Source organism: Oryzias melastigma, linkage group LG4 (assembly GCF_002922805.2).
Source record: "Oryzias melastigma strain HK-1 linkage group LG4, ASM292280v2, whole genome shotgun sequence".
NCBI classification, from domain to species: domain Eukaryota; kingdom Metazoa; phylum Chordata; class Actinopteri; order Beloniformes; family Adrianichthyidae; genus Oryzias; species Oryzias melastigma.
In genome coordinates this window covers 18,509,181-18,532,519 of record NC_050515.1, presented here as the reverse complement: position 1 = coordinate 18,532,519, position 23,339 = coordinate 18,509,181, and the positions used below count along the sequence as shown (strand labels likewise).

At 41.6% G+C, this 23,339-nt stretch overlaps 4 protein-coding genes across 9 annotated transcripts in view; 1 reads left to right on the top strand and 3 right to left on the bottom strand.

The window, feature by feature from the left end:
- LOC112150345 (34 kDa antigenic protein homolog) overlaps window positions 1-3,074 on the top strand; it is a 4,654-nt gene extending 1,580 nt beyond the window's left edge. The window contains exons 1-4 of one of the 2 annotated variants that reach the window (XM_024278576.2): window positions 1,912-2,024; window positions 2,169-2,227; window positions 2,304-2,447; window positions 2,520-3,071. In XM_024278576.2, the coding sequence (XP_024134344.1) occupies window positions 2,020-2,024; window positions 2,169-2,227; window positions 2,304-2,447; window positions 2,520-2,965 (654 nt within the window). In that variant the 5' untranslated portion in view covers window positions 1,912-2,019 and the 3' untranslated portion in view covers window positions 2,966-3,071. Of the gene's footprint in view, window positions 1-1,911; window positions 2,025-2,168; window positions 2,228-2,303; window positions 2,448-2,519 lie in introns of those variants that run through there. The other variant, XM_036211589.1, reaches the window with a different exon arrangement.
- LOC112150344 (hornerin) overlaps window positions 1-5,418 on the bottom strand; it is a 10,632-nt gene extending 5,214 nt beyond the window's left edge. The window contains exons 1-4 of one of the 2 annotated variants that reach the window (XM_024278575.2): window positions 5,275-5,418; window positions 5,118-5,176; window positions 4,910-5,053; window positions 4,277-4,843 (exon numbers count right to left, since the gene is read on the bottom strand). In XM_024278575.2, coding sequence (XP_024134343.1) covers window positions 4,398-4,843; window positions 4,910-5,053; window positions 5,118-5,176; window positions 5,275-5,279 — 654 coding nt within the window. In that variant the 5' untranslated portion in view covers window positions 5,280-5,418 and the 3' untranslated portion in view covers window positions 4,277-4,397. Of the gene's footprint in view, window positions 1-4,276; window positions 4,844-4,909; window positions 5,054-5,117; window positions 5,177-5,274 lie in introns of those variants that run through there. The other variant, XM_036211588.1, reaches the window with a different exon arrangement.
- Window positions 1-9,320, bottom strand: part of LOC112150346 — a 14,531-nt gene extending 5,211 nt beyond the window's left edge. The window contains exons 1-5 of one of the 2 annotated variants that reach the window (XM_036211590.1): window positions 9,176-9,320; window positions 8,992-9,050; window positions 8,775-8,918; window positions 8,248-8,702; window positions 8,118-8,179 (exon numbers count right to left, since the gene is read on the bottom strand). In XM_036211590.1, coding sequence (XP_036067483.1) covers window positions 8,257-8,702; window positions 8,775-8,918; window positions 8,992-9,050; window positions 9,176-9,180 — 654 coding nt within the window. In that variant the 5' untranslated portion in view covers window positions 9,181-9,320 and the 3' untranslated portion in view covers window positions 8,118-8,179; window positions 8,248-8,256. Of the gene's footprint in view, window positions 1-8,117; window positions 8,180-8,247; window positions 8,703-8,774; window positions 8,919-8,991; window positions 9,051-9,175 lie in introns of those variants that run through there. The other variant, XM_024278572.2, reaches the window with a different exon arrangement.
- Window positions 9,321-12,499: 3,179 nt separating this feature from the next.
- Window positions 12,500-23,339, bottom strand: part of aspm (assembly factor for spindle microtubules) — a 20,121-nt gene continuing 9,281 nt past the window's right edge. For 2 of the 3 annotated variants that reach the window (XM_024278578.2, XM_024278581.2), the window contains 10 exons: window positions 22,926-23,054; window positions 22,332-22,526; window positions 17,222-22,063; window positions 16,945-17,094; window positions 16,676-16,867; window positions 16,394-16,586; window positions 15,967-16,121; window positions 13,058-13,234; window positions 12,795-12,967; window positions 12,500-12,710 (listed from right to left, as the gene is read on the bottom strand). In XM_024278578.2, the coding sequence (XP_024134346.1) occupies window positions 12,608-12,710; window positions 12,795-12,967; window positions 13,058-13,234; window positions 15,967-16,121; window positions 16,394-16,586; window positions 16,676-16,867; window positions 16,945-17,094; window positions 17,222-22,063; window positions 22,332-22,526; window positions 22,926-23,054 (6,309 nt within the window). In that variant the 3' untranslated portion in view covers window positions 12,500-12,607. The remainder of the gene's footprint in view (window positions 12,711-12,794; window positions 12,968-13,057; window positions 13,235-15,966; window positions 16,122-16,393; window positions 16,587-16,675; window positions 16,868-16,944; window positions 17,095-17,221; window positions 22,064-22,331; window positions 22,527-22,925; window positions 23,055-23,339) is intronic. The other variant, XM_024278580.2, reaches the window with a different exon arrangement.

The following is a 23,339-nucleotide window of genomic DNA, read 5'->3' as shown; positions in this document are numbered from 1 at the left end:
CTCTAGACAAATGGTTTGTTTTTGTCCTTGGACCCTCCATCCTGGTGGGGTGGGAACCTTAAGGATCCCCCCAAATGAAGGAAAAATCCTCTCCCAGGATTGATGGGCGATTTGGAGACCGTCAATCTGGCTTAACTGGACAACTGCATATTTGAAGAGTTCAGCCAGATAGGAATTTGGGACAGCCAGAAGCATAGTCCACGGCCATGAACTGGAGCACAGACGATCCACCAGGAATCACTCCCGAGATGCCAAAAGCAGGAGCACAGGTGATCACCAGGAATCTAAAATCACTCCCAATCCCCCTGATGGGAGTGTGAAAGAGGAGCAACACTTGAATCGTACTACATTAAACAAAAACATGGAGAACTAAGTATGTTAGCACATTACATTATCACAGCTATAATTAACCTATGATGAGAAATAGACAGCACATGTGTTGAATTGCTAGTAGCACTCACCAAGAAGATTTATTCTTTCTCTGGTGCACCCATTGACGTGGATAACAATCAGCAACGCAACCCCCTCTCCTTCCGTGTTCCAAATAGGAAGTACCCGTGGGTTGCAAGAAGGCCAAAGTCCCATAGACTTCCATTGAGAAACAGTTATTTCTGTCATTTTATTCGTCACAATAACCATGCTTGCTCTGATGTTCCTTCTTAACACGTTCATTCTAATACTATTTTCTTATATTTTTTTCTGTATTGGCATTTATTCAAGTTATAAACTTTGACAGATTCCTCAACGCCATTTTTAGAGGGAGGACTGTGGGCTTTGAACAAGCTCACTCCTGATTGGTTGACAGTACTTCCCCCTAAAAACGTGACTCAGATCAACTCAGACTAATCGCTGTCGACGGGTTGAAATCGCGGTAGACATACCAGGAAGTGACGGTGAAGGCTCTGGCCTGATTGTGCGAGGACCGAAGGCAGTGAATTTCCTATGGGGGACCTCAGCGCATGATTTGTCCAGTTCTTTTTAAATGGTCTGTGCACCGTATTCCATAGTGTTGTGCACGGTGCTGCCACCTAGCAATTGGTTTAGGAATCACAACAACTCAAAAGAGTTGGAAACCAAACCACACAAATAACAATGAAATTAAGTAAATTGCATTTTTTTAATGTAAAGGGTGTCTGTTTTTTTTTTGTTTTGTTTTTTTTAAACTATTGTCCAAGCCTCTACACTATTAAATATTTTAATATTAAGCCTGAGTGCATTTCACATCAGCTAGTGTGTAAAAAAGTAATTGTTATATCAAAGCATACATTGGACATTTTACTTTTTTTTGTCAGAAACTTGAGTATACTTAGAAATTATACATATTTGAGTCGCCTTTTGGCACAGTTTTAATTGGAAAAATCAGTTGAATTCACTTAAATCAATGTGAGGTTTAGGTTTCCACTTTTACCTGTGCAGTCAATTTATCCCCCTGTTCCCCAGCTTATGAAATGTCTCAGTATTTAACAACCTTACATTTAACACAAGCTTTAAGACCCATGCTGGCTTAAATTCTCTAGCTTTTCCTTATCACCTATTTGGCGACCTTTATATCTCACAATAAAACAAAACACATTTGATAGCATTAGCTTCACTCCGCAAATCCAACTGTCGGGAAGTGAGAAATACAAAACTGTAGAGTTTAATATAAACTGTATCCATCCATCCACTGTCTGAATAATCCTGAATAATTTTCAGGGTCACTGGGTTACTGGATCATGTCCCAGCTATTGTTGGGCAAAGGCTTGATGCATCCTGGTCAGGTCACCATCTATTCTATTGCAAGACCAACCAGTGTTTTCAACATTTAGTTAATATTGTCATTACCTTTGACAAATACACATACACATGTCAGACAAATGGGATTGGCCTCTTTAAAAAAACAGGTGTAATGTGTTCACTCAAGGCAGCTGTGTCCACTCAGCAATCAGAACCAGCTGATCTGAAGATCAAATAAAAGGAACTGCTACGGTGTCTCTCTATTGCAGTTTCATTTTAAGGGATTTGGGTAGCTGCAGTAAAATGAGGTGGGTAGTTTGGGTGGAGTGTCAAAGTCTATGTCTGTTCACTGGAACATTGTTGAGATAGTATTTGATTCCATAGTTTTTAGGTTACATGTGCACCCCCCCCCTAAGAGACTACAGAAAATTAAACTTTATCTATGTCTGCAGGGTGTTGTGGATCTCTTGTCTGCTCATTGGAAGCATCACCTGCTTTCCTCAACAAGGAGGTAAAGGGATTTTAGATCATAGCACAGGAACTGAATATGACACGTTCTGCAAATGAATCCTGCTGTTTCTCCTCAGGCAGTGGTGTTCCTTCTCCCATGTGGCTTCCACGTTCTGGACAAGCTCCATCAAAGCCAGGCTATGAGGAACCCTCTGAGCAAACTGGTGGTCATGACAGTTCCAGTAGCTTTCCCTGGTTTTATGGCAGCAACACTGCTGGAGGTGGAAATCTACGCTTAATATGGGTCACAGCTGATGACTTTTGGATGTTTAAAACTAACATTTTTCTTCCAGGTCCTTCAGACAGTGGAAGCTTCCAGCCCATGTGGTACCCTGCAATGCCATCTGGACAGGAACCATCCAAGCCGTCCCATCAGAAGCCTACAGGACAGTCCAGCACTTATGGCAGCTACAGTGGTCCCTACACTGCTGGGGGAGCCTACAGTTCCTCTGGCTCCCAGCAGTACGGTGCACCGAGCAGTCAGTTTGGAGGGGCTGAGCAGGAGAACTGGAGCTCTTCATCTGATGGTGACGATGAGGACGAGCCCATCTTCACTCCAGTGAGCGAGGAGGATCAGGTGTACGCTTTCAAGTCTCGTTCTCGCTACAACCAGAAACGGCTGCTGTTCAGTCAGTTCCGCTACACCCCAACAGAACCACGGCAGCATCAGGATCCAGTGTTTCCACACACAGGCAAAACATCTCAACATGGCAAAGGTCCAGTCAAAGGAGGCTACTGAAGATCCCTGTGGTGAAGCTCGCGTCACTGAGGATGTGTGGTCTTTGTAACTGCACGTTTTTCTGAGCTCAAGATCCTGTGGAAGTCTATTAAATAAATTGTCTATAACATCTAGTTTTAAATGAGCTTATTGCAGTTGAAGTCTTAATTGCTTTATTTAATTTTTGTGTGTAATGTGCATTAGTACTAGCTACAGAGCTCTAATATTGAAATGCATGGGCAATAGTTTTGATTTCAGTAACTCTGCTGTTAAAGTGGTTTTGGAACAAGATGCCTTGCCATAATGTGCAAGACTGCAGAGACCAATGTACACTTTGTGCCTTGACACATGAGGGTCTTACTATTAACCATAAGATTAAATGTCAGTCCACTACGGCTTCAACTCTTCTGGGAAGGTTCTCCAAAAGGTGAGTGATAGAAATTGACCACTCGTCCAAAAGCCTATTGGTCAGGTCTCACACTGGAGAAAACCTGACTTTCTGCTCTAATTCCTGGGATTCAGGTAAGTTAATTCTCACCAGACTGTCATCAGTCTTTATGGACCTTGCTTTGTGCACTGGACAATCGTGTTGGAAGAGACCGCTGCAAACTGTTCCCACAAGGTTGGGAGCGTGGAGCTGTCCAAAATCCTGAAGCACTCGTTTTACTGGAACTCAGTTCACTTGGTGGCTGAATTGCTGTTGTACCCAATCAGAGCAGCACCACTTAGCTTTGAGAAGCACAGGCTGAAAGGCCTAACATACTGAGTGCATCCTGACAAATCACATGCTCTTCAGGATGTAGTGTACAGGAAACCCTTGTGCTACAGCTCCATACACAAGGGTTTCAGGTGCAAAACCCAAGGCATCCCCTCTTCCGAGTGCAGTGTGGCAGGCACAAAGTGTCTGTGCCACTGTTGACTAATTTAGCTCCCTTTGTCAAGTAAATTTAAATGTATACAATGACAGTTAAGAAATTCCATCCAGATGGAGATTTGTCCACGATGATTAGGAGTCAGCGTTTGATTTTTACTTTAAACATTTAGTCGTGTTTTTTTTCCCCACTTAATGCAAAACTGGCCATGTAATTACACATAACCCATGCTTGCAGGTTCACAACAGCTGTTCCAAATAGTTACTTGCACTTTAGTTGAAGTGCTTGTACGAAATCAAGAACTTGTGCAATATAGAAAATATAAAGCTTTGAGGGTGTGTGAGGGAAAAATACTTCAGTTGGTGAATTTCTTAAAATGCAAAGTTAAACATTACAAAAATTCGTGGAAGTGTCTACATTGTCAAGCGCCTGAAATGTTAACAGTAAAAGAAACAGGGAAAACTTTGATCAAGAGTCAGTTTTACTGTGCATCTTTTTACAATTTGAATGTAAATTCAGTCACTGCCAGGTGCTAAAACGACTGCATATCCTCAGTGATGTGAGCTTCACCCCAGGGATCTTCAGTAGCCTCCCTTGACTGGACCTTTGCCATGTTGCGATGTTTTGCCCGTGTGTGGAAACACTGGATCCTGATGCTGTCGTGGTTCTGTTGGGGTGTAGCGGAACTGACTGAACAGCAGCCGTTTCTGGTTGTAGCGAGAACGAGACTTGAAAGCGTACACCTGATCCTCCTCGCTCACTGGAGTGAAGATGGGCTCGTCCTCATCATCACCATCAGATGAAGAGCTCCAGTTCTCCTGCTCAGCCCCTCCAGACTGACTGCTCGGTGCACCGTACTGCTGGGAGCCAGAGGAACTGTAGGCTCCCCCAGCAGTGTAGGGACCACTGTAGCTGCCATAAGTGCCGGACTGTCCTGTAGGTTTCTGATGGGATGGCTTGGATGGTTCCTGTCCAGATGGCATTGCAGGGTACCACATGGGCTGGAAGCTTCCACTGTCTGAAGGACCTGGAAAAGGATTTGTTAGGCATCAAGCAGAAGACAAGTTGTGAGATCCATACAGAGCATTTCCACCTCCAGCAGTGTTGCTGCCATAAAACCAGGGATAGCTACTGGAACTGTCATGACCACCAGTTTGCTCAGAGGGTTCCTCATAGCCTGGCTTTGATGGAGCTTGTCCAGAACGTGGAAGCCACATGGGAGAAGGAACACCACTGCCTGAAGAGAAACAGGATTCAGTTGAAGTAGTCAGTTCCTGTGCTATGATCTAAAATCCCTTTACCTCCTTGTTGAGGATAGCAGGTGATGCTTCCAACTAGCAGACAGGAAATCCACAACACCCTGCAGACATCAAGAATGAAAAAAAAAAAAATTATATCTAAAAGAATATTGCACATCAAGGACATTATTCAACCACCAATACTGACACTGAACCATACCTCATTGTCCAGCAGCTGCTTTAGCCCAGCAAAAAGGAAAGAGCAGAAACCTCTGACTATGACCATGACTTGCTGGAGCTATTTTTAACTGTTCATAGGAGTAACCAAGCTGATTGCTGATTGGAAACAGCTGCTGCTGCTGAACAATGCAAGCAGTCCACCTGTATTCTCAAAGTTGCTCATCTTTTTGTAAACCCTGTTTGTGTTTTTGCAGTGTTGGTGACTTTGAAGGCAGACTTGAAAAGTTGAATGAGCAGAAACCAATATTTTATAGAATGAAGAATCAATACTTTGTGGGGTTTTTTAAGATCTCAACTCAGTGACATCTGATGATCCACAAAATTGAATGTAACTATTAACACTCAGTTTTCTATTTTTTGTTACTTTGTACGGGAGTTTTTATAGGTCTTTGTAAAACTTTATATTGTAATAATTTAATAATTTAGATTTTATCCATCCATCCATCTTCTTCCGCTTCATCCGGGACGGGTCGCGGGGGCAGCAGTCTAAGCAAAGATACCCAGACTTTCCTCTTCCCGGCCACTTCTTCCAGCTCTTCTGGGGGGACCCCGAGGTGTTCTCAGGCCAGCCGAGAAACATAGTCTCTCCAGCGTGTCCTGGGTCTTCCCCGGGGCCTCCGCCCAGTGGGACATGCCCAGAACACCTCTCCATGCCCGGAAAATTTTGATTTTACCATTGTACATTTCAGTAAAATTGTTGGTTGTTCAAAAAAAGTTTATTTCACAGGGTATTGATGGGGTCAGAATAAAAATATGTTGGTGAGACCTTAGGAAAATGAACAAGATAGTCTGTTTCAAAGAGCAACACTGTCCCTTGTTGTGTTGGTCAAAACAACAGTTTTGACTCATTTGCAGTAAACCTAGAAACACTGAAATCTGGATACTTGTTTGGGTCTTGGAGAGGATAGTTATTATTACCAATGGTATGGGAGAAGGTGAAAATACATTGAAGCAAACTTTGCACATTAAAATCTAAGAAACAAAAAGAAGACATTTTTAGAAGCCTCCACATTTGGTATTAATTTAAAGCAAGTTTAGAAATTCTATATGTTGCAGGTCCTTAACCTTCATCCTATGTTATGTGGTCCAGATGACCCCACCCATACATTGATGCATGATTCCTCCTATGGCAAAGGTGGACAAAGTTGGATAATTTTGTATGTCTTCCACAGACACCAGTGAGGGTAAAAAATAATTGAAATGACCCCACTTTTAATGTAAACAATCTAAGAATAGCACATTACATGACAACTGTGAATAGGTTTCAAAAAGAGGTATTCCCTGATGTCTTGCATGCTATGATCAGTCTTATGGTGCATTCATACCGATCGCGATTTGGGCGGCAGGGACAGCCATCTCCAATGTTATTCAATGGCCCAGACACGCTCTGAGGCAAATTGAAGCCCTGAGGCCAGCACGACGCGAAGGTCTGCAAGCAGCTCGATTTGAGCGACGAGGCATGAATTGGGCGGCGGGCGGCAAAATGTAAATACCTGAAGTTTGACAAGTCGCTGTGTCCCATCTGCCAATCAGGAACTCAGCTTTGGGCACGGGACTTTTCCAGTGACCATCAGCGGGTAGAATAATAAACCAATACAAGCGTTTTGTGTCATGGCGCGCGGTTCTCTGGTTGTAGCCGGACAGCCTCCCGGACCAGCGGGGCTCGCCCGCTCCACACGCCAGGAGAGAGAGAGAGCCACTGTGGGGAGCGCGGTGAACATGGAGCTTAAAATAGATACTGGGAAGTGCAGGGCGGAGAGCGAAGTACCAAAATTGGCACAGACTAGGAATTGAAACCAAAGAACCGCTTTGGCACCGGAACTGCATAAAACCTAATCGGTGCCCAACAGATCAGTGGCTTTCGCTCCTGTGGCGGAGCTCAATCGGTCCACATGCCCGCAAATAGAGATACTGCGGGGGTTACCAGTTTGGGTCTCTTTGAAACATTTAAAAGAAATAAAGTCTCCTAAATTTGTCCCCCCCTCGGATTAAAATGAAACAGTCTTCAAGCTGAACCACAGAAAGATTGCAGAAGCGGCTGTCATGCAGACACAGCCCCCTGTACTGGGAAAATCCCTAAATAATCATAGCTCAAACATGGAGACACAATTACTGATGTTAGAAATCTTCACCGAAACCTAATTCCTCGACATTGTATGTCTTCCATTCATACTAAATGAGATATCCACAGACAGAGCTGGTAGCTCCTCCCATATGCGGCCGTAACGTCAGAAACATTTGACAAGTGGTGAGCAGTGAATTTACTGTGTGGTGAAAAGGGGTGGGTCATGCAAATTTGTCACAAATCACATTGTGGGTATTAACCTTTATACTCCAAATCAACTTCTGCTCAACCCAGTATTTAATAATGGGGTTGTTCTGTTTAAGTTTCTTTAATCTGTCATTTTTCAGTTTAAATGTGCACTTCCAGAATAATCGACAGGTGGATTGACCCATGAAAAACTGTAGCTTCAGTTTGCCATTTCATAAAATGGCAAGAGCTACCAACCTTGTTTGAGAATTATCCTGTCTTAAGCAATTCTTCAAACTATTGGTTAGCACTTGTTGGGTTCAGATTGAAGATGCCTAATTCAGTAGATGGCAGTTCAGAGAGTTTGACAGGATGGTCAATTTCATTGTGAATTGTGCAGCTTACAAGTGGTTCTGTCAAACTTTTCCACAACATTTACTGTACAAGTGACTGGATGTTATAAATTCCAATTAAAAAAAAAAAAAAGATTTTAACAACAGAAGAGTTTTGTTGCTCAGTCATCAAAACACTACACCTGAAGAACTTTTACAAAAGAGCTCAGGACACAAGAATGTTTGCAGACCATTTATTTGACTTGCAGACTGAAGCAGCAGCTCATGTTTAGGATGGGGACCTGAGAAAGTCAGAAATCAGTAATTACTACAAGCTACAGAGACCACATTCTCAAAAAGGCAGTCTCACCAGGGATCTTCAGTAGCCTCCTTTGACTGGACCTTTGCCGTGTTGAGATGTTTTGCCCGTGTGTGGAAACACTGGATCCTGATGCTGCCGTGGTTCTGTTGGGGTGTAGCGGAACTGACTGAACAGCAGCCGTTTCTGGTTGTAGCGAGAACGAGACTTGAAAGCGTACACCTGATCCTCCTCGCTCACTGGAGTGAAGACGGGCTCCTCCTCATCGTCACCATCAGATGAAGAGCTCCAGCTCTCCTGCTCAGCGCCTCCAGACTGACTGCTCGGTGCACCGTACTGCTGGGAGCCAGAGGAACTGTAGGCTCCCCCAGCAGTGTAGGGACCACTGTAGCTGCCATAAGTGCTGGACTGTCCTGTAGGTTTCTGATGGGACGGCTTGGATGGTTCCTGTTCAGATGGCATTGCAGGGTACCACATGGGCTGGAAGATTCCACTGTCTGAAGGACCTGGAAGAAAAATGTTAGTTTTAAACATCGAAAAGTCATCAGCTATGACCTGCATCAAGCGTAGGTGTCCACCTCCAGCAGTGTTGCTGCTGTACAACCAGGGAAAGCTGCTGGAACTGTCATGGCCACCAGTTTGCTCAGAGGGTTCCTCATAGCCTGGCTTGGATGGAGCTTGTCCAGAACGTGGAAGCCACATGGAAGGAGGAACACCACTGCCTGAGGAGAAACAGTCAGGATTCAGTGGAAGTAGCTGTAGTCAGTTCCTGTGCTTTGACTAGTGTCCCTTTACCTCCTTGTTGAGGATAGCAGGTGATGCTTCCAATAAGCAGACAGGAAATCCACAACACCCTGCAGAAAGAGTTAAATTTAAGAAGTTGAAGTGAGTAGTAGGTTTTTGTCAAAACATAAATGCAAGTTTTGTTTTTATAGAGGAAAGAGCACAAACATGTTTCTGCTAATGTAAGAAAACTGACCTCATTCTGCTGCAGCTGCCTGAATGCAAATCCCAAAAAGCAAAAGATTTTTGACAGTAACTCTAGTCAGCAGGAGCAGCTTTTATATGATTATCTCACCAAACAAGGTTGATTGTTTGAGTGGCAACAGCTGGTGCTGAACTATTTTTCTGGGGGTGCCTATTTTTCACAGTTTTGACTATTTTGGCTAAGAAGTTTCCAATAGTTAAAATATAATATTGCTGAGTATGCAGTTTTGAAAACAATATGAGCAAAACCAGGAAAAATAAGGAAAAGTTGGACTCTTTTACCTTTACTTTTCAGTTTAGAAAGTGTGAGAATTCCCCATGTGCAGCATGTAATTGTCCAAATGACAGCTACATTATCCAAATATTTAAAAAATACTAGTGTTTTATGTTTGATTTGTACATAAAAGCCCAAAACAACTAATACTAAAACTTCATGTAGCCAGAAGTATGACACCATTCACAGTAAAAATGTAAGAGCTCTTTGCAAAACATACTTATGAATAAATTTCTAGTAAACAGCCTTTAAGAATTTTTTTATACTTATTATCATAACTATTTTAGCTGTAAAACTGCCTCAAAATGTAAAAAAATAACAATAGTAAGGTGACCTGACACTAACCATTATCAGTGCAATGGCAGATGTGAATGCACAAATACTATTTTTTGTACATTGTGGACCTGTGGAGGGTTTTATTGATTTTTAGGCCATCCCAAATTATGCAAACACAGAATTCACCCCTTGAGTAAAATGTCTTTTTCCTGTTTTTTTTCACACACATTTTTTATCTCAGTCTTTTTTGCAAGTCTGTCAGTTCAATCATATTAATAGAGGCTTGATAATAATGCCATTCGTATTTTTATCCATCTTTTACAGTAAGAGTGATCAAAGTTTTACACTTTATTTGGTATCTTTGACTCTTTGAATGACCTAGTTTTATCTACAAGATGGACTGTATGTTTGACTGCTTTTTTTTCTTTTTGGAAAAGTGTTTAAGACAATAGATGGTAATACAATGTTTGACAGCTTCATCACTTTCTTCTATGTTTTTGTGTCAGATAAGCCTTTAAAAGTCACAGATAGACTTGGACAGTTCATTTTACATAAGAAAGAATTGCCAGGAAAACGTATGACAGTCGTTTGAAACTGTGTTTAAATATGAAAGGTCAACAGCACCAAAGGTAAATCCAATTGATTGAGCCGAAGATAACGGATCTTCAAATGTGATAACCTTGTTCCCACTCCACTGAGAGTGTGCGCTAACTGGAAATTACGTGATGACTAGACAACCTTGTCAAACATTTACAGAGGGAAAAGTAAACATTTTTTAGGATAGTAAAAGGAAAAATTCATTAAAAAAAAGTTAAAAGCTTATTATTTCCTGCATTGCATAATTCTGTATTGTGTGTGAATGTGTAAAATATAGAGAATACTTTTTCAGATGTAATTGAACTTGTTTGCATCTTCTAAACATATTAAACTTGAATTTTGAAAATATAACATGTTCTCTCTTAGACTTAAATGTAGAACAAAATTGCAGAGATATTTTTGCTTCTTCTGCATTTTTCTATGTTGTTCATTTTCTTTTTTGATGAATACTTGTCCTTTTAAACTGCCTTATCGTTGATGATTATAGTAGACACTAAATCAATGAACTTTTCCAGGCAATGTCAATGAACTTGAGTCTCGAGCAAGCTGGCGTTTTATCAGTCAGACGACCTGGTCTTCCCACCTCTGAAAGCTCTTGCTGACTGGAACTGACTTTCTGAACAAATACTTCAAATATAAACAAAATGTTGCAAAAACACAGGTTGGTGCAGCAGTAAATATAATAACAAAGTCCTAATTTTGAACAATTTAGAAAGGTCAGTCTAAAAATAATTTCCATAAAAATGCATTTAGTCATTGAACAAATAGTTGTGCATAAAGATTATAAAATATAAAACATTTGAAGGGCACTTTGTCAGAAAAAACAAAAAATCTGAAGTGTTAATTTATTGTATCTATTTAAACATAACAATGGTTTATATACAGCTTAAAAATGGGGACATTTAGAAAATAAGTAAAGCAAGACTTTGAAATTTAGGAGAATTGAAGATTATGATTTAACACACTATTAAAAAAATGTTTTTTAATAGTGCGTTATTTTTTGATCAAGAAAATTATATATTTTTAATTAATTAAAACATGTTTTGTTCTATACAACTTTTTTTAAGTAATGTAAGAAAAAAAGTTTTTTTTCCTGCAAGCCTGAATTTGGTTTTTAGTCTTGAAGGTGTTCAGAGGAAGGCAGTTCTTTTCATTCCAATCTCTGAGTTCTTGTACTCCCCTCCTGACTACACAGCACACATACCACCACTGCAGTCATCCAAACACTTCTGTATGTGACAGGACTCTAAAGTCTGACGCTTGAACAGAGAGGGACCTAAAACAGTGCCAGGTGGAGCACCTGGCACTGTGCCAGGTTGGCATTCCAACTTTCCCTGAACACAATTGCTCACTTTGACATCCTGGGATATTGATAGTTCTCAATCAAAGAGATGGAGGGGTCTACCTACAGACTAGATTATTTATCTCTCAGAATGGAGGGGCTAATGCAATTAAATGTTTTTAAAAACAATCTTCACATTTGTACCAGAATCATCCAGATATTAAGGATTGCAATCATTGTGCCTTGGAGGTTATTCTGTTTTGGGCACTGCAAACAAGAAATAGGTCTTCCACACCAACAGGATCTTTTTATTACAGACTCTGCTAGAGCAGCTTCTGGATTGGCTCTGGCTTTACCCTTCAGTAACTTTAGGAAGACACCATCATCCCCTTCTACTTTAACACATATGAAGTCTTCTGAGTCCTGCCCAAATTTCATTTAATGGTGGATGAAACGTGTCTGGCATGTTGATGTCAGCAGCTTTTTAGCAGCACTTTAGAACCTGCTCATAAACTGGTTAAAATCTGCTTTTTCCTAATCCATCTCTCGAACAAGATTCCTCTTTGTGTACCAGCCATCATCCTCATGTTATTGTGCAATAGTGTTCTTTCCAAATGTATCTGCCATAGATTTTTTATTCATTACTATCTCTGAACGTCTGCTTTTTCTTGTTCAGAAGAACATTGATGTTAGAAGTGATCCGGGGTTTATTATATAATCTGTGTTTTATACAGATTACACTACCCATAGAAGCATATAATCTATATAATAAGAAAAAAAGTCCACTGAAATTAAAAGGCATAAGCTGCAGTTTTAATAGAAGTGGTGATTTAAGCTTCATTCACAATAGTTTTAAATAGTACAAAAAAAGACAATGGAAACCAAGCAACATGTCAGAAAACATGAAAAGTTTATTATTTACAAAGTAAAATTAATGAAAGAACGAGTATTTAAAAAAAGAAAAAAGTAGTTTTGAGTAAAACTTTTTTTTTAATTTACAACACAATAGACAGAGTGTCTGCCACCATGTGAATGGCTCTGAGAGGATCCACGATGTCTTTAAGTTTATCCTTTCTGAGGACCCACTCCGGCGCAAACCTAAAAAACAAACAATACCGCTGTTAGTGTGCACAACTCGATCAGTCTGATTCTGAATCATTTATGCGCATCCTTAGGACATACTTTGGTACAGGGCGGGATTTACGGGGCGTTGCAGGAACATAGAAGCTCCCGTTTATCGAGGCGTTCATTTTCTGTTTCAAGATGGTCCTTTCTGCGTCCATCTTGTGTTTTCGAGCAGTGAGCCGATAAATGCTGCGGATCCTATCCAGGACTTTAGGCAGCTTCATGACAGCCTAAAGAGAGAAAAGAGGGTGTTTGTTTTTCTCTCCTCTTAAGAAAAAGTTAAAACACAACACTAATTGGTGTCTGAGTGGGCTGTGGACCTCAGCGCGCCGTTTGTCCTGCAGGAGCAGAGCGAGAAGGAAGCAGGCTTTGGTGAAGATGCTTCCGCCTTTTTCTGCCACTTTATCCCCCGCCTTCTCTCGGTATCTCTGCAACAAATCCAGCAGCGTCTCCACAGAGTTTTCCACTGAATACACCGCCTCTATGGTCTTATGGTACTGCAAGGGAAAACGACAATGAGAAAAGGAAATAAAGCATCTGTGGGAAGATATAATAAAATTATTTGTGTACAAAAGCTCTAAAAAAAAAAAAAGAAAAAAAAACTGGCATAATATATTATTTTATATGGATTGCAGAAATTATTATATTTCTACAGGGCATTTGCAGGACGAATGAGACAACAGGGGTAAAAATAGTTTCATTTTTTGTTTTCAATTGAGTCTTAAATGTCAAAGGTTTTTCTAATTCAGGGTTCTGCAAACTTCAACACTTAAAGAGCCATATAAGTCGATTTCTCATTGATCACAACCCAGGAGGAGCCACACATCCTTTAGAAAATAAGACACTACTTTGTATTTATGTTTTTGTTATTTTTACGCAAAATATAGATCATATCATTTTTTGGCACTAATAAAACAAACTTTATAAGAAAATATTTTTTCTCCAAATTTGAAACAGTTTATAACATTTAACTGAGGCTCACAAGACTTCCTTTCAAAATAAAAGACTTCCTGTGTCACATACTGTAGGTTCATGTCGATGGAGCAAATCTAGTGGTTCATAGTGTAATGTTAACCATGGGGGGGTCATTTTAATTAATAACTAGCTTAATAATTAATAATAAGTTTGTTGTATTTCTTAGCCAGAAATTTGGGAATCTAACTTTCTAAAATGAAAACACAGCTAAGTAAAAATGTTTAGTTCTCGATTATCAAACCACTATGACTACTGTGCTTTAGAAACTTGCAGAGTGATCCGTCCTTTTTTTTTTAACTTTACCTTAAAGGTACTTTTTTTTTTAACTAAAAGCTTTGTATCTTTCTTTAACAATAGAGCCAGACGTGGCTCTGGAGCTGCAGGTTGAAGACCCCTATTCTAATGTAAGCTAATTAAACAAAAAATACATTGGAAAATTTCTACTAACGCTAAAGTTGTAGTTTTATTTTTAAAAAGTGTAGACTTTGCAAAACTCAACAATAAGGAACAGAAACTCGCCACAAAGTTACCTAAGATGTAAAAACAAGTTCAACTCAAAGCTAAACTTGGTTTGAAGAAGAGAAAGTGAACAAAAAGAAAAGGAGAAGCTCAATTTTAGGGAAATGAAAATGAACAGCAAAGACAGAAAGAAAAAACAAACACATTTGTTCCAAAGAACGATCTTCAATGAAGAAGACATTTGGGCTAAACGTGTTGGTGAGCACCACCTCCAGGCCTAGCTGGTTATTACAGTTGGAGACAAAAGTTTTCAGACACTTTCTCAAAGCCCAAAGTTGCTTTAAAGCACTACAATTTACTAATTCATCGTCATTAAAAAAAAAAAGAAAAATATGAACATTTACGTTGTAAAAGAGCATACGACAGAAGCTTATATGACTTTTTTTCAAAATAAAAGACTTCCTGTCTCAGAAAGGAACATTCAAGTGAAGCAAATTTATTCCTAAACAATAAATAAACAACACGAGACAAAAATTACTTTTTCTCTCGTTATACTTTAGGTGAACAGTCATTCTTAACAATATAAATCCTTGAATCCTTTTTCCCCACTTACTACTGCTGTTAACTGTAACATAAACATTTGTTAATGATCCAATACAACAAGTATATGAAGAATACACAAATCTGTATATTTTAGCCACTCCCCTCTCAATAGCTGCTAACCATTGTTATGCAGCATAAGATCAAATGTACTTTAAAGTCATAAAATAAACTCATCAATCAGAAAAGATCAGACTTTTTACCAAAGTTTGGCCTAGTATTTGTAATCTGTGTATTCTGGAGGAAGTGCAGAGCAAACAAGACCTAATAATGTCAGCAGGGATATAAAAACTGTTACAGTATCTAGGTTCACTTCAGCCATAAACTCATGAACTTTACTAAAATAAATGAAATCAATGCTAAGCTAGCAAGCCATACTTTTAAAAATTACAATTCTTTTATTTTTCTTCAGCCCGAGAGCCACTGTGGAGGGGTAGAAGAGCCACTGTGGCTCTAGAGCCTCAGGTTGCAGACCCCTGCCCTGGACGAACAGGGAGGTGCTTCTTCTTTTTCTACCGTTTACCAGCGCATGTCTACCACCAGAAGTTAGAAGAGCCTTGCTGCGAAATGTCACAGCTGTGCAAATCATGCTCTCTTCTTTTTTTCTGTTGCGATATATACAGATTTGGTTTCATAAAATTTGAGCCGGGCACAAACCGCAATTATTAATTTCTCTTCCAAGATCAATTTTCAAACGGTTGGCACTTCCAGAAGTTAAAATGGACGCCATCTATACATGACTATTAAATCTGAGACTCTGATCAAAATTTGACTTGTTTTGACCTGCAAGAGCTTTGAATGCAAAACTCAGAAACCCACGCTTAAAAACACTTTTCATTCAAAACGGCGCTTAGATTAAGACTGATCCCATTTAAAATATAATGTCTAATATGTTCTGCAATGTATTAATATGATTATATTTGTTTGATCTTTGCAATCTGACATCGAGAACCTTACTTTTTTTTTTAAGGTTAATCTTTTTTTATATATATTTACCGGTATGTTGTCAATCAAAAAAGAAGAAAAATGCAGATATTGTTTAACATTAACATTTGCTACTGTATCTGAAAAGATTGCAGTACTGTGCAACTTTAAAGTTTTTGTTGTATAGTATATATATGTATGCTATTTTTTTCTATTAAAATATTTTTTGTAATTAAATGTCACAAAGAGTCTCGATCAGCATCTTTAATACCTTGGAGAGGTTGAGGAGGATCTGGATGGAGAAGGTGATGACATCCATGCAGGGGACACTTCTGTTACAACAGCGGATCAGCGTGAAGATGACGTTGGTGGCGCCGCTTTCCACCAACCGCTCACAGCACTCAGGTGAGAGCCTGGTAGCCGTCTCTGCACACACATTTAAAACATAAACTCTTGTTGACATTCACTGCAGAGGCACCACACTGATTTTGATATGACCAGCAGTTTTGATATTGCAACACATAAGAGGAACAGGATTTCCCACAGTTCCTGTTGTCTCGGGTCAACTCTGATTTCAACACTAAAGCAGGAACATGCATCCTGATGCACGCTGACAAAACCCCAGTGCCCTCTGACCTCCAGCTGAAACGCTACTACAGAACACAGAATCCTCGTCTACCCAAAAGATCAAAACGTACCCAAGTTTTTGAGGGCCTCTAGAATGTAGGAGAAGTGTTTGTATCGAAGGAGGTAATCCAGTGCAGAGGACGTCTTGTTGCACAGTTTGTCTTCCTCTCGAACAGCAGCAGAAATTTGACGTAATCGATGTCTTAGTTTCACGAGTTTGACATTGTCGTGCCTTCGGCGGGAGCAGTGAGCTCTCCACAGAGCCTATAGAATAGAGAGGAAAAAGACAAAAAAATCAAAAGATCAAATCTGCGGATCCCAAGTGTTCATGTTTTTTGATGCGACGTCCATACCTGAGCCTTCACAATGCCCTGCTGAACCCTCTGCTGGCGCTTGACATAGAGGAACTTCCTGACAGCCAGCTGGATGACGGAGGCAGCTTGGTGGCGGCGGGCGAGCCAGCGTCTGACAGCTCTCTGAATGCTAACCAGCTTCCTCCTGTCCTCCAGGTATCGTCTCCTCTGTTGCCTCGCTCTCAACCATCGCTGAGGGAGAAAGAAAAATAACTTGTTGATTCAAGAGAACTATTTTCATGTGAAGTTGCTCGGTTGGTAGTTTTTACTTGAATGGTGACTACAGAGTTGATCTGCTTCTTTGCCGACTCCAAAGCCCAGTGAGCTCTCAGACGTCTCTGGATCTTAATGGCACAGAGATGATGGAAGACCACAGCTGTGAAACGCAGTCTCTTCTCAGCTCGTGCTGCTTCCACAACCTGACAAACAGATTCTTATCAGTTTGTGCATTTGACCAAGTCAGTTTTTAAACTAAAAAGGTTATACTGTTTTGGTCCTTGTAAAAAGGACAAATTTTTTTCTAAAATCCTTATTTTTGCTTCTTACCAGTTGTCGAGCCTTCCACGTTCTGAAGCTCCTCTGAATTAAGATGGCAGCCTGCCTTTTCTGGAGGTAGATGTTCCTTTCAGTTTTAGCTGCCATGTTGGCTCGATATCTGCGCTGAATCTTCAGAACGGAGGACTTTAAGGTCCTATAGTTCCTGTGTTCACAGTGTGCTCTGAAAGATCTCTGGATAACTGCAGCAGCATGATGTTCTTGTTTGAGGATTCTTCTGGATTTCATGCCTCTGAAAGCAGCTTGAAGCAAAACTGTAGCTTTTCTCACATCCTGATATTGTTTCACTGAATGTTGTTTCTGTTTTTGGGCTCTAAACTTCTGCTGAAGGACTACAGCTGCAGAGCGTAGTCTCCTAAAAGCTTTTTGCTGTCTGAATCTTCTGAAATTGGCTTGAATGACGAGAGCTGCAGAGTGCATGTTTGTGACTTCACTTCTCACACGGTGACCTCTGAAAGCTGCTTGAAGAACCACAGCAGAACGTTTCATCCTCAAGAAGTTCTCTCTGTCTCTCCTCCCCTGCAGAAGAGCTCTGTAGCGTCTTTGGATGATGATGGCAGACAGACGCATGGCCTGGAACTTGACCTCCTCTCTGTACCTTCTGAAAGCTGATTGGATCACAGTAGCAGCCTGGTGCCAACGTTTAACCTCCTTCCTGACCTGTTGACCTCTGTAAACGGCTTGTAGAACAATTGATGCTTTTCTGATTTGTTGATATTGGTGTTTTTGTTTCTTTGCTGCCATGTTGGCTCGATATCTGCGCTGAATCTTCAGAACGGAGGACTTTAAGGTCAGATAGCTCCTGTGTTCACGGTGTGCTCTGAAAGATCTCTGGATAACTGCAGCAGCTTGATGTTCTTGTTTGAGGATTCTTCTGGATTTCATGCCTCTGAAAGCAGCTTGAAGCAAAACTGCAGCTTTTCTCACATCCTGATATTGTTTCACTGCATGTTGTTTCTGTTTTTGGGCCCTAAACCTCTGTTGAAGGACTATGGCTGCCGAGCGTAGTCTCCTGAAGGTTTTCTGATGCTTTAATCTCCTGAAATTGGCTTGAATGACGAGAGCTGCAGAGTGCAAGTTTGTGACTTCACTTCTCACACGGTGACCTCTGAAAGCTGCTTGAAGAACCACAGCAGAACGTTTCTTCCTCAAGAAGTTCTCTCTGTCTCTCCTCCCCTGCAGAAGAGCTCTGTAGCGTCTTTGGATGATGATGGCAGACAGACGCATGGCCTGGAACTTGACCTCCTCCCTGTACCTTCTGCAAGCTGACTGGATCACAGTAGCAGCCTGATGCCAATGTTTTACTTCCTTCCTGACCTGCTGACCTCTGTAGACGGCTTGTAGAACAATTGATGCTTTTCTGATTTGTTGATATTGGTGCTTTTGTTTCTTTGCTGCCATGTTGGCTCGATACCTGCGCTGAATCTTCAGAACGAAGGACTTTAAGGTCAGATAGCTCCTGTGTTCACGGTGTGCTCTGAAAGATCTCTGGATAACTGCAGCAGCTTGATGTTCTTGTTTGAGGATTCTTCTGGATTTCATGCCTCTGAAAGCAGCTTGAAGCAAAACTGCAGCTTTTCTCATATCCTGATATTGTTTCACTGCATGTCGTTTCTGTTTTTGGGCTCTAAACCTCTGTTGAAAGACTACGGCTGCCCAGCGTAGTCTCCTAAAAGCTTTTTGCTGTCTGAATCTTCTGAAATTAGCTTGAATGACGAGAGCTGCAGAGTGCATGTTTGTGACTTCACTTCTCACACGGTGACCTCTGAAAGCTGCTTGAAGAACCACAGCAGAACGTTTCATCCTCAAGAAGTTCTCTCTGTCTCTCCTCCCCTGCAGAAGAGCTCTGTAGCGTCTTTGGATGATGATGGCAGACAGACGCATGGCCTGGAACTTGACCTCCTCTCTGTACCTTCTGAAAGCTGATTGGATCACAGTAGCAGCCTGGTGCCAACGTTTAACCTCCTTCCTGACCTGTTGACCTCTGTAAACGGCTTGTAGAACAATTGATGCTTTTCTGATTTGTTGATATTGGTGTTTTTGTTTCTTTGCTGCCATGTTGGCTCGATATCTGCACTGAATCTTCAGAACGGAGGACTTTAAGGTCAGATAGCTCCTGTGTTCACAGTGTGCTCTGAAAGATCTCTGGATAACTGCAGCAGCTTGATGTTCTTGTTTGAGGATTCTTCTGGATTTCATGCCTCTGAAAGCAGCTTGAAGCAAAACTGTAGCTTTTCTCACATCCTGATATTGTTTTACTGTTTGTCGTTTCTGTTTTTGGGCTCTAAACCTCTGCTGAAGGACTACAGCTGCCCAGCGTTGTGTCCTGAATGCTTTTTGCCGTCTGAATCTCCTGAAATTGGCTTGAATGACGAGAGCTGCTGAGTGCATGTTTGTGACTTCACTTCTCACACGGTGACCTCTGAAAGCTGCTTGAAGAACCACAGCAGAACGTTTCATCCTCAAGAAGTTCTCTCTGTCTCTCCTCCCCTGCAGAAGAGCTCTGTAGCGTCTTTGGATGATGATGGCAGACAGACGCATGGCCTGGAACTTGACCTCCTCCCTGTACCTTCTGAAAGCTGATTGGATCACAGTAGCAGCCTGGTGCCAACGTTTAACCTCCTTCCTGACCTGCTGACCTCTGTAGACGGCTTGTAGAACAATTGATGCTTTTCTGATTTGTTGATATTGGTGTTTTTGTTTCTTTGCTGCCATGTTGGCTCGATATCTGCGCTGAATCTTCAGAACTGAAGACTTTAAGGTCAGATAGCTCCTGTGTTCACGGTGTGCTCTGAAAGATCTCTGGATAACTGCTGCAGCTTGATGTTCTTGCTTGAGGATTCTTCTAGATTTCATGCCTCTATAGACAGATTGTAAGACAATGGCAGCATTTTTCATGGCCTTCATCGCATGCATGTCCACTCTCATTTGTTTGTTAGCCCGGCACTGTTTTTGCACCACCTTGCAGGCCCAGCAGAGCCTCCTGTAGCGAGTTTGCTGCTGGTGCATCCTGAAATGAGACTGAATAATCACAGCCGCCTTTTGCTGGACACGCAACTGCTTTCTGACTGCGTATCCTCTCCAAGCTGCCTGCAAACAAACGACAGCCCTGCGCTTTGACAGATAATCCAGGCGGACTTTTCTTGCCAGGCTCAGAGCTCTATACCTCTGTTGACAGGTGAGAGCTGCTGACATGAGTTTGAGGAATTGCTTTCTGGCCTGGATTGTCAGAAACCTTCTCTGTATGACTGTTGCAGCTTGATGGCGTTCTGCCATCCTCCTCCTGACCATGCATCCTCGGTATGCAGCCTGGATAACCACAGCAGCAGATTTGATTCTTTTGTAGCTTTGCAGCTCTTGATCCCGGAGCTTTTGGGCCCTGTAGCGCTCCTGAATAATAATGGCTGCAAACTTGGCAGCTAGGTAAGCCATACGCATCTTGTGCATCCTGAACTGAGCTTGGATCGCCGTGGCAGCAGCCATCCTCCTCCGGTGCTCCCGCCTCACTCTGAACCCCCTGAACGTGGCTTGTATCTTTACAGCGGCCTGCTTCTTCTTTCTGAACTCATTTTGTGACGCCCTGCACAGCAGAAGAGCTCTGTATCTGGACTGGATGATAATTGCTGCGCACTGCATCAAGAAGTAGCGTTTCTTACACAAAAACATTCTAATCCAAGACTGAATGACTGTTGCAGCTTGGTGCTTCCTCCTCAGCTCAGATCTTGCTCTCATGCCTCTAAATCCAGCTTGAAGAGTTATAGAAGCTGCTCGTTTCTGCAAGAATATTCCCCTCATCTCCTTCCCAGCAACAAAAGCTCTGTACTGACGCTGAATGACTAAAGCTGCTCCCTTCTTGGATGTGAACTGGGTTTGGATTCTGTGCTGTCGATAGGAAGCCTGTATCAAAGTTGCACACCGATGCCACGTTTCAATTTTCTTCCTGTCAGCTTTGCCTCTCCAGCTGGCTTGTAAAACGAGGGTGGCTTTCCTTAAAGCATGGTATTGTGCCTTTGTCTTGCGAGCCAGAACGGCAGCTCTGTACCTCCGTTGTACCCTAACAGCTGCTCCTCTCAAGGCGAGGTACTGCTTTCGGGCAGCCCACTCCCTAAAGGCTGCCTGGATCACCGTTGCTGCCTTGTGCTGCTTTTTCAGCATCTCTCGAGCCATCTTTCCACGAAACGCCGCCTGCATGGCGACAGCGGCGCATCTCATCCTCAAGAATGCGCTTCTTTGCGCATCTCTTTTCACTGAGGCCCTAAAGCGCCGCTGGATCACGACCGCGGCACGCCTCATTTCCAGCACCTGCTTCCTCACGACGTGGCCTCTGAAGGCCCTTTGAATGACACCAGCAGCATTGTGCTGCAGCTTCAGCATCTGAAAGCAGCGCCTCTGTGCTTGGCCCCTGCAGTAAGCTTGAATGAGAACAGCGCTCCTCCTGATCTGCCTGTAGTCACGATAGCACACCCGCATTCGGAACCAGGACTGAATTCTCACCGCGGCAGCATATTTCATTGCCATCCTGTGGTTGTACCACTTCTTAAAAGCTGCTTGGATCACTGCCGCCGCATGATTTTCCTCTTCAATTTTTCTAGCCCTCCATCTCCTAAAAGCTCTTTGCAGTTTCACCACCGAGCTCCTGAGTAGGAGGTAACGGTCCCGCTGCTTTCTGGAGAGAGCCCAAGCTCGGGAGTACTTCTGGATGACTCTGACCGCTGTGCAGACTTTGCTATAAGAGGCAGCTGCCCTCCTCATCCTCCATTGGGCTTGTACTGACACTGTGTAATATCTGAGGCGGTGGTAGGCCTTAAAGGTAGAAAACATCCTCCATTGAGCCTGTATATGTGAGATAAAGCCCAAAATTAAAGGAAGAATAAAAAAAAACAAAAAAACAGCAACTTTAATGGAAAAAAAAAACAAAATGCACAGTTGGTAAAAGCGTAAATGTTCATCAGGTCGCATCAAAATTTAAGATAATGTTAAGGATAATATTTGAACTCATATGACTCAAACTATCCAGAAAAATGCATCTCTTTTGAAAAACCCTTTATCACAAGTTAAAGTTTTATTATTTTTACCTTTAATTGCTTCGGTAAAAACCTACCTGGATAATGGTTGCTGCCTCGTGCTGCACAGCCCGCAGCAGGGCCTCTTTCTGCATCCTCAGAATTTTGCGGGCTAAAAAGCCCCTCCAGGCAGACTGAATGAGGACTGCAGCCCGAGTTCGCCTCTCAGCTCTGCGCTTCTGTAGAAAACGTCTCACCACAAGCTGGATCTTCAAGGCAGCCTTGTTTCTTTCCTGAATCCAAACAGAAACATTGCAATCAAATTAGATGTTCTCAATTGGTGGATTTAATGTTATCCGTATATTTTTGGTCTCCCAGTAGAAACAAGTCTTTCTCTCATCAAATATGTTTTCTGCAAACCAAATGTAATTGGAAAGTGATTTCTTTATTAAAGTTTGATGTATTTTTTAAAATAAAAAACTGCAACTTTTATTATATTTTTCACTGAAACACTACAAGGCCATTTTCTAAACAGAATAACTTCATTTACCTACATTTGTAAATGCAACACCATAGAAAAGCAAGGATATAATATAAAAAGTTAACTTTATTGTTAACAAAAAATTTTTTTTTTTTTGCAAAAGAGAAATGGTGTAGTTTAAGCCCAACAGAACCAAAACAAATGACCAAACCTCATAAAGCTGCAGATCTTTCTTCAGTCTGTATTTCCTCCAGGCTCCTTGAATGACCCGAGCAGCTCTGGTTTCATTCCGCAGGTCCAGCAGACGAGCACAGAGGAAGGACAGGTAGGACATCACCACCTGGGAACAAAACATTTGAACATTTTTAGGAATAAAAGCGAGAAAAAAGTGACATTAAAGCAATATTTTTTACTGTGAAAGTATATTTGTTGCACCCAGGATCCCCTGCCACCTGTTTCACATCTAAGAACAAAGAAACGTTCTTTAAAACTTCCATATATTAAAGATTTTCTTAAATTTAAGGTCTGATCTCACGTTAGCTTTGAAGCTATTACTGATTAAATACTTCAGGGGTCAAGTTAGGAAGCTTCTTTTTCTTAAAAAATTGAGAGAAATACTTGTTAT